Source organism: Liolophura sinensis, chromosome 8 (genome assembly GCF_032854445.1).
Source record: "Liolophura sinensis isolate JHLJ2023 chromosome 8, CUHK_Ljap_v2, whole genome shotgun sequence".
NCBI lineage: Eukaryota > Metazoa > Mollusca > Polyplacophora > Chitonida > Chitonidae > Liolophura > Liolophura sinensis.
This window is the reverse complement of record NC_088302.1, coordinates 46,715,512-46,726,028: the sequence shown is the minus strand read 5'-3', so window position 1 is coordinate 46,726,028 and position 10,517 is coordinate 46,715,512. Positions and strand designations below refer to the sequence as shown.

Genomic DNA, 10,517 nt, shown 5'->3' with positions numbered 1-10,517 from the left:
TATTTTTTATCAGTATTTATTATTAAATATGAAAATTTGATTACGTATAAATATGGAAAACCTGTTTTCGTAATAACAACATGTATCGTCGTACTGCTTTCGTAATAAAAACGTGTATTGTCGTACTGCTTTCGTAATAACAGCGTGTATGGGCGCACTGCTTTCGCAATAGGCGTTGTTTACTTCAATGGTGTTTAACACCGTCCTTAGGAATCGTTCACTCATATGAGAGTAACATTTTGGCTTAAAGCTTCATCCAAAGCAGGCAGAGCTGGATTCGAACACGCGATTTCATTGGTCTACGACCACATAGTTGCAGCAAGCTAACACTTGAATCGTCTGGGCCTCCGAGGCCCACCAGAGTTGGAGGGTTAAATCTGTATCAACTAATTGATAATCTAAACAATCAGTCTACGAATAAATGGTATTACTGTTCATCAACACCCATTAAAAATATCAGATAAAATATTTAACCATTATAGTAAAAGAGTTTATAATAATTGGAAATCATTAAAAGATGGAAGATGTGTTGTAAAACAGAAACCTTGGCTTAATTCCACCAAATGAAGAAAAGATGCGACAGTAATGTGATATGGAAGACAACGAAAGATTATCTGTGACAAAGAGTGAACGAAATTTAACACCAGGCCTTTGTCATGATGAATAAAATGTGAAAAGACAAAATACCAATCTGAAGCAAGGATGATAAATGAGATGAAATCAGCACCTTGACATAAATCGGGAAACAGTGTGCAGAACAAATATGAAACTATGCCAAAATATTTAAAATATAAAACTAGTTTCTTTTTTGGAAGAACAATACTCGTCAGGGACTCATATTTGATATGAGTCCTCTTCTATTAGACATTACAAATGGCTACACTGCGTCGAAGACGATCGGTTTTTCACTTGCCATATTTTCAACCATATCTTACCCTGTAAAAAAAAACAACACATCCAAAAACTCTTGAAATAAATAAGCGTCTTGTTATAAATGGTGGAGTGAAAAACGATTCAACATCTATTGAGCACAATAATTTATCTGACAATACAACGATTTCCCTTCTAGCTTGATGTACGATATACATGTATATCACCATGGTCTATAAACTGTGGTAAGTTTTCCGTAGGCTTCTAGCCCTACAAATGGACTAAATAAAATGGTTAATGGGTGACAAATTGTCTTAGATAATTGTTAACCATAGCAGCGAAATTATTTATTGCTGAGTTGAGGAAACTTTGGCAACCGTTGAACTAAAACGACGATCCTCTCAGACTGGCCACTTTCTCCAGTATGAATGCATGATTGGCGTGCAGTGGTAGGCTTGACCACACGGTCAACCATGCAGCAGCATCTTCCGATTTTCCAGCCTAGAAAGTAAAGAGGAATTGTGGAAATTTTAACAACGCCTCTGTTAAGGATAGAAACTCTCTCGCCGGTTGTTCGCTACTAAATGTGGTGTTGTGCATGTGTGCCCTGTCGTTTTAATATTTACCAGATCTTAAAATTTAAGCGGTGTGATTGGTAGCAATCATTGCAAGTCTACTTAAATTTACCCTCATGAGTTAATATTCCGAGTTTACTTAAACTGATCGTTAAGGTAATCAATATGCATATAATCTGCAGAATTTATGATATCCCCTCTATGCACTTTGGGTGCGGAAAGTCGTGCTCTGCGCGGTTTCCTCCCACCATAATACTTGCGGCCGACGTATAAGTGAAATATTTTTGAGTGCGGCGTAAAACACCAAAGAAATAAATAAATAAATGAATTTAATATAAAAATGTATGTACCTTGGGTGAACTTTGAGAATAACTGTGACAGGTAACGAAGTTGACGTTGGCGAGGGAGCATCAAATCCATATATTAAGAAGTATTAACTTGGACATAGAATCATGCTACTTCGACAACATGAAGCATAATTTTGGTCTTGCAGAAACATTTGGTGGATGATTCTTGTTAAGGTAAGATGTACTTCCCCGTTAACCAGGAAGCTCTGATTACGCAAATAGAATGATAAATGTAGTAAGTGTAGTAAAGTGTAGTAAAACTCAGTGTGTGACGCAATATTCTCTAACATATTCATATTGCCATATACGGTGTAATATTATATACCCATAAAACCTTTTAGTACAGATTTTAAAGCAAAATTATTTACCCTTAGTTTTAAACCAGCTGTCAGTGTTCCATCGTCGTCGTGGTAATTCATAGCTCTTGTCTCTATCCACGCATTGTCCGTGTTACGGGCGTCGTCTACATATCCTCTGTACACCTGCCAAGGGATAGAGTGCGTGAAAGCTTGGGGTTTAACGTCGTGCTCAACATTTTTTAGTCAAATGACGACGAAGGAATCCGTAGGGTGCATGTAATGTACCTCCTTATTACAGGACGGATTTCCACTGCTCTTTTATCTAGTGCTGCTTCACTGAGACGACTTACCGAAGGCAAGGAAGCCTCCTCGCCCGAGCCATTATACTGATACGGGTCAACCAGTCGTTGCACTATCCCCTTCATGCTTAACGCCAAGCGAGGAAGTTACAACTCCCTCTTTAAAAGTCTTAGGTGTGACTCGACCCAGGATTGATCCTGGATCTACGCCGAGGAAAGAAGGCTAACGTGAGGTGACAGAACAGAGAATCTGGCTGGTCAATTCCACACAGGCATACAACTTGAAGGTGATAGATAGAACGAGCATGATTTATATCCATCTTATTTTGACCAACGCGCGTGCAAATGCACTTTACTATGTGGATGTGCACACCTGTAATTTTCGTATTAAGGAAATATAATTGCTTACATTAACAACGGATGTCTATGGTTGCTGTTTAATCGTGCAGGAACATAGCTTACATACGAATATGTGATTCACAATGGTGATTGATGGTTATCTTGACAAGTAATTGCTTCACGTGGAATAGTTAAACCGTAGCATTAGATCAGATATGAAGATAAATATGATCTTATGTGGTTAGTAAAAGGCAAACATTATCGTGATGTTTAATTTGGATGAACTCTATCTGGAAAGCCACCCACGCTATAACCAAATTCTAAGCTATTAGTTATAATATGCCGGTCAAAAGGATTGAAGTATCAGGGCTACTTTAAAGACTGAAATTGCAATCTTGACCTCAGTCATCTCTGTTTTCTCTTCTCCATTCTGGCCAGACTAAGCAAACTAAGGCCGATTCCAAAAGACCAGTTTGGACAAGTCAAAATTTCAAATGCCACTTCAACGAATATTTACAGATTATAAGATTATTTGAAGTTGGGAACGCTTAATGCCTGTTCTGAAGAAATATATCCAAATTTTACCCCCCTGGGCAATAAAATATATATTATATCGAAACAAGTATATTCTGTGACACAAAAGGCAGTAATATTAAATCAATGAAAAATCCAAAGAAATAAGAATATTATTTTCAAATTTTAAGCATATGAATTTTGTAATACAGTTGCCTCTGTCCTATGTTTTTTCTCACCTCTTCTCCGTTTTCGAAGAGTTTGTCCAGTTTGGGTTTCATCTCTGCAGCTTTCCGTTCGTCTTCGATCAGATCCGACAAGGCCTCTTTAACAAGTGTTCTCTTAACCGCCGATGAAATGTTTTCTCCGGGTAAAACTAATCCCTGACAACACCAATGAAGACAATGAAAGACACGCGATGTCAGTGATGTAAATGCAAACCGCAGTCTTTAGCTTACATTTCCCAGCGAAAGAAGATGAAACCGCTAACTGCTGACCACAATCAATTTCTTTAGGAAGATCTGATAGGAAACCTAGCAATCTCATACACAGCTGGTGTAGTGAGTGGCTGAAGAGATTAGTGGACATGAACAACCCGGACAAAATGAAAATATGACCTACTTGGCCATGAAACACCTTGACGTTACAAGCATGGAGCTGCTAAGGCGACGTAACGCCAACAGTGCTGGATGGCATGGTGGATACATATGCGTGTAATGCTAAAAGGGCTCGTGCAATATGGCCTAAGTATTTTTCTTCAGAGACGACGTATACCAGTATGTAAAACATGAAATAATTTACACTCCCCTTTACTCTCCACATACGTCTGTTCGCACGGGGTGCTTAAAATTAGCTATAAGACTTACCCATGGTAGAAACAATTGTTAATAATCATGCTCAGGGTGGATGGCTTACCCCTGGTAGAAACTACAGTTCATTATCTTGTAGCCGTGTAGCTAGAGGCTTACCCCGGTAGAGACCATTGTTCATTATCGTGTCGCCGGATGGCTGTAGACTTATCCGTAACAAAGACGACCATTTATTATTGTTTCGGAGGGCAGGTAAATTTACCCCTGGTAGAGACCATTGTTTATTATCGTTTCGGCGGATGGCTGTAGACTTATCCGTAACAAAGACGACCATTTATTATTGTTTCGGCGAGCAGGTAAACTTACCCCTGGTAGAGACCATTGTTTATTATCGTGTCGCCGGATGGCTGTAGACTTATCCGTAACAAAGACGACCATTTATTATTGTTTCGGCGGGCAGGTAAACTTACCCCTGGTAGAGACCATTGTTTATTATCGTGTCGCCGGATAGCTATGAACTCCAGTACAGGTACTCCATACTCTGTCACCACTTTGTCAGCAGAATTACGCTTCCATCTGAAAAGGGCAATCGAAATATACAGCTAATTGAATGAAGGAAAAGCAGCAAAGCTCACAGCGCCAAAGTATTATGGTTATGGGGTTCAGGTTACATGTCAGTGTGTGTGCAGAGTTATCCACCCTGCCTGCAAGGGGGGCGCTCTGGCCTGTTTTCTCTCTCTTCCTGTTGTGTTGTTGGACTGAGTTTGGTATTGTACATTGTGAACGAAAATACGGTTCAACATTACTGATATACGGTCATCTCGCTTGTGGTTTTATCGCTGTAATATCGGGACTCCTCCTACCCCAACTGGCGGAGCATACAGCACAACAAAAACAGGCCAATACTGTGCAGAAGCCGTTTAGGTCCGTTCAGGTCCCATAAAATCTGTCATTGCACAGTTCTTAAAAAAACATGCATGTCCCTGTCGAATATTCTGCGCTATTCGGTCTTCGCGTGCAGCCATTACGGGGCGTTCTTACATAATCTGTACTGTATTTTATTGTCTATATTACAGATTTCTGCACTGCTGGGTTGTAAGCCCCATAGTACCGTGATGTTGCCGAGAGATACTGAGACTGAATTGAGGAGCCACAACGTTTAAACTATTGCGGTGTTGTAATGAACCTATACCTGCTCACACACCGTTAGCTGTAAGCCACACGCCACTCTGCTGCAGCTAAAGGTTACCGAGTAGAACAGCACGACTGAAGTGAAGTACCGCACACGGTGTAGCTGTGAGCCACACAGTACAGCGCCGCAGCCCAAGGTTACTGGGTAGAGCAGCAAGGCTGAAGTGAAGTACCGTGCACGGTGTAGCTGTGAACAACACAGTGCCGTGCTGCAACCCAATGTTACTGGGTAGAGCAGCACGGCTGAAGTGAAGTACAGTACACTGTGTAGCTGTGAACCACACAGTAGCGTGCTACAACCCGAGGTTACTGGGTAGAGCAGCATGTCTGAAGTGAAGTACCGTACACGGTGTAGCTGTGAACCACACAGCAGCGTGCTACAACCCGAAGTTACTGGGTAGAACAGCACGGCTGAAGTGAAGTACATTACACAGTGTAGCTGTGGGCCACACATTACCGTGCTGCAGATCATGGTTACTGGGTAGAACAGCACGGCTGAAGTGAAGTACCCTACGTAGTGTAGTTGTGGGCCACACATTACCGTGCTGCAGATCATGGTTACTGGGTAGAACAGCACGGCTGAAGTGAAGTACCCTACGCAGTGTAGTTGTGGGCCACACATTACCGTGCTGCAGCCCAATGTTACAGGGTAGAACAGCACGGCTGAAGTGAAGTACAATACACAGTGTAGCTGTGGCCCACACATTACTGTGCTGCAACTTATGGTTACTGGGTAGAGCAGCACGGCTGAAGTGAAGTACAGTACACAGTGTAGCTGTGGGCCACACATTACCGTGTTGCAGTTCATGGTTAATGGGTAGAGCAGCACGGCTGAAGTGAAGTACCCTATGCAGTGTAGTTGTGGGCCACACATTACCGTGCTGCAGATCATGGTTACTGGGTAGAGCAGCACGGCTGAAGTGAAGTACAGTACACTGTGTAGTTGTGAACCACACAGTACTGGGCTACAGCCCGAGGTTACTGGGTGGAGCCGCTTGTCTGAAGTGAACTACATGTGCCGCAAAACTGATTGGCAGTCCAGTTCGTGCTGATCTTTCCGTTCAGCATCGTGTGGGTTTTGCGGTGCATGACACGTCAGTGAAGCAAACAACATTCGATAATATCATTAAAGTTTAGGCCAAAATATGTTAAATAAATTGTTCTGTGGATAGTAGTGAGTCCCCCCGGACTCTTCCCGGTTTCCTGCCACCATAATACTGGCCGCCATCGTATTTTTGAGTAGGGCGTAAAACACCAGGCAATAAATAAATAAATTTGTAAGCTAAATTACCTTGTCACTACTGGATCTGTGGCGTGGTTTGGACCCCAGCGGCCTAGCAAACCTCTACCTTGGAGTCCTGTCCGACCTGCGGGGTTCTGGGGGCATCCTTCCTTCAGCTGATATTTTTCTCCATGACTCGACCTGTCCACATTTGCTTCGTCGTCATATTGGTTCCATACGAACTTGCCACTGCTACAACAACAACATTACAAAGTCTTAAAGAAAGTCTAGGTAACCAATAACATTCCGATAATCGATAGCAACTTGGCATTCGGTTCACCAGAGATACCAACAGAAATAAGAACATAATCTATAGGAGTAACTGCGCTACTTACCAAATAAAAGTATAAATGACAGTAATCTGCACATTCAAATGCACAAATCAAATATTACACAGTAATATACTCAAATGTACAATAGTATACGCAATGGAATGAATGAAAGCAATTATATACACAAATGGCAGTAGTATACGCAACTGAATGTATAAAAGCAGTAATACACTCAAATGTACAGATGGCAGCAGTATACGTAATCGGATTTATTTATTTATTTGATTCGTGTTTTACGCTGTACTCAAGAATATTTCACTAATACGACGGCGGCCAGCATTATGGTGGGAGGAAACCGGGCAGAGCCCGGGGGAAACCCACGACCATCCGCAGGTTGCTGACAGACCTTCCCACTTACGGCCGGAGAGGAAGCCAGCATGAGCTGGACTTGAACTCACAGCGACCGCATTGGTGTATACGCAATCGGATGTATAAAAGCAGTAACACACCCAGATGTACAAATGGCAATAGTATATGCAATCGAATGTATGAAAGCAGCAATACGCTCAAATGTACAAATGGCAGTAGTATATGCAATCGGATGTATAAAAGCAGTAATACACTCAAATGTACAAATGGCCGTAGTATATGCAATCGGATGTAGAAAAGCAGTAATACACCCAAATGTGCAGATGGCAGTAGTATACGCAATCGGATATATGAAAGCAGTAACACACCCAAATGTACAAATGGCAGTATTATATGCAATCGGATGTATAAAAGCAGTAATATACCCAAATGTACAAATGGCAGTAGTATACGCAATCGGATATATGAAAGCAGTAACACACCCAAATGTACAAATGGCAGTATTATATGCAATCGGATGTATAAAAGCAGTAATATACCCAAATGTACAAATGGCAGTAGTATACGCCATCGGATGTATCAAAGCAGTAGTAGACCCATATGCACAAATGACATTAGTATACGCAATCGACTGTATGAAAGTAGTAATACACCCAAATGTACAAATGGCAGTAGTATATGCAATCGACTGCATGAAAGCAGTAATACACCCAAATGCATAAATGACAGTGATATATGCAATCGGATATATGAAAGCAGTAATACACCCAAAGGTACAGATGGCAGTAATATACGCAATCGACCGTATGAAAGCAGTAATACACCCAAACGTACAGATGGCAGTAGTATACGCAATCGAATGTATGAAAGCAGTTATACACCCAAATGCACAAATGGCAATAGTACACCCAATCGAATGTATGAAAGCAGTAATACACCCAAATGCATAAACAGCAGTAGTATACGCAATCGAATGTATGAAAGCAGTAGCACACCCAAATGCACAAGTGGTAGTAAAATACGCAATCGACTGTATGAAAGCAGTAATACACTCAAAGGTACAGATGGCAGTAGTATACCCAATCGAATGTATGAAAGCAGTAATACACCCAAATGCACAAATGGCAGTAGTATACGCAATCAAATGTATGAAAGCAGTAATACACCCAAATGCACAAATGGCATTAGTATACGCAATCGAATGTATGAAAGCAGTAATACACCCAAATGCAAAAATGGCAGTAGTATACACAATCGGATGTATTAGAAGAGTAATAAACCCAAATGCACAAATGGCAGTAGTATACCCAATTGAATGTATGAAAGCAGTAATACACCCAAATGCAAAAATGGCAGTAGTATACGCAATCGGATGTATGAAGAAGTAATAGACTCAAATGCACAAATGGCATTAGTCTACGCAATCGAATGTATGAAAGCAGTAATACACCCAAATGTACAGATGGCAGTAGTATACACAATCGGATGTATAAAAACAGTAATACACCCAAATGCACAAATGGCAGTAGTATACGCAATCGAATGTATGAAAGCAGTAATACATCCAAATGCACAAATGGCAGTAGTATACGCAATCGAATGTATGGAAGCAGTAATATACCCAAATGCACAAATGGCAGTAGTATACGCAATCGAATGTATGAAAGCAGTAATACACCCAAATGCACAAATGGCAGTAGTATACGCAATCGAATGTATGAAAGCAGTAATACACCCAAATGCACAAATGGCAGTAGTATATGCAATCGAATGTATGAAAGCAGTAATACATCCAAATGTACAAATGGCAGTAGTATACGCAATCGGATGTATAAAAGCAGTAATACACCCATATACACAAACGGCAGTGGTATACGCAATTGAATGTATGAAAGCAGTAATACACCCAAATGCACAAATGGCAGTAGTATACACAATCGAATGTATGGAAGCAGTAATACACCCAAATGCACAAATGGCAGTAGTCTACACAATCGAATGTATGAAAGCAGTAATACACCCAAATCCACAAATGGCAGTAGTATACACAATCGGATGTATTAGAACAGTAGTACACCCAAATGCACAAATGGCAGTAGTATACGCAATCGAATGTATGAAAGGAGTAATACACCCAAATGCACAAATGGCAGTAGTATACACAATCGAATGTATGAAGCAGTATTACACCCAAATGCACAAATGGCAGTAGTATATGCAATCGAATGTATGAAAGCAGTAATACATCCAAATGCACAAATGGCAGTAGTATACGCAATCGAATGTATGAAAGCAGTAATACATCCAAATGTACAGATGGCAGTAGTATATGCAATCGGATGTATAAAAGCAGTAATACACCCATATACACAAACGGCAGTACTATACGCAATCGAATGTATGAAAGCAGTTATACACCCAAATGCACAAATGGCAGTAATATACACAATCGAATGTATGAAAGCAGTAATACACTCAAATGCACAAATGGCAATAGTATACACAATCGGATGTATGAAGCAGTAATAGACCCAAATGCACAAATGGCAGTAGTATACGCAATTGAATGTATGAAAGCAGTAATACACCCAAATGTACAGATGGCAGTAGTATACGCAATCGGATGTATAAAAACAGTAATACACCCAAATGCATAAACAGCAGTAGTATACGCAATCGAATGTATGAAAGCAGTAATACACCCAAATGCACAAATGGCAGTAGTATACGCAATCGAATGTATGAAAGCAGTAATACACCCAAATGCACAAATGGCAGTAGTATACACAATCGAATGTATGGAAGCAGTAATACACCCAAATGCACAAATGGCAATAGTATACACAATCGAATGTATGAAAGCAGTAATACACCCAAATCCACAAATGGCAGTAGTATACGCAATCGAATGTATGAAAGCAGTAATACACCCAAATGCACAAATGGCAGTAGTATACGCAATCGAATGTATGAAGCAGTAATACACCCAAATGCACAAATGGCAGTAGTATATGCAATCGAATGTATGAAAGCAGTAATACATCCAAATGTACAAATGGCAGTAGTATACCCAATCGAATGTATGGAAGCAGTAATACACCCAAATGCACAAATGGCAGTAGTATACGCAATCGAATGTATGAAAGCAGTAATACACCCAAATGTACAAATGGCAGTAGTATACGCAATCGAATGTATGAAAGCAGTAATACACCCAAATGCACAAATGGCAGTAGTATATGCAATCGAATGTATGGAAGCAGTAATACATCCAAATGGACAGATGGCAGTAGTATACGCAATCGGATGTATAAAAGCAGTAATACACCTATATGCACAAACGGCAGTAGTA

The 10,517-nt window shown here is 40.5% G+C and overlaps 1 protein-coding gene across 3 annotated transcripts in view; it reads right to left on the bottom strand.

The window, feature by feature from the left end:
- Positions 1 to 10,517, bottom strand: part of LOC135472111 (transient receptor potential cation channel subfamily M member-like 2) — a 41,901-nt gene continuing 31,384 nt past the window's right edge. For all 3 annotated transcript variants that reach the window (XM_064751466.1, XM_064751468.1, XM_064751467.1), the window contains exons 31-35: positions 6,534 to 6,716; positions 4,522 to 4,627; positions 3,482 to 3,625; positions 2,161 to 2,274; positions 1 to 1,371 (exon numbers count right to left, since the gene is read on the bottom strand). In XM_064751466.1, the coding sequence (XP_064607536.1) occupies positions 1,255 to 1,371; positions 2,161 to 2,274; positions 3,482 to 3,625; positions 4,522 to 4,627; positions 6,534 to 6,716 (664 nt within the window). In that variant the 3' untranslated portion in view covers positions 1 to 1,254. The remainder of the gene's footprint in view (positions 1,372 to 2,160; positions 2,275 to 3,481; positions 3,626 to 4,521; positions 4,628 to 6,533; positions 6,717 to 10,517) is intronic.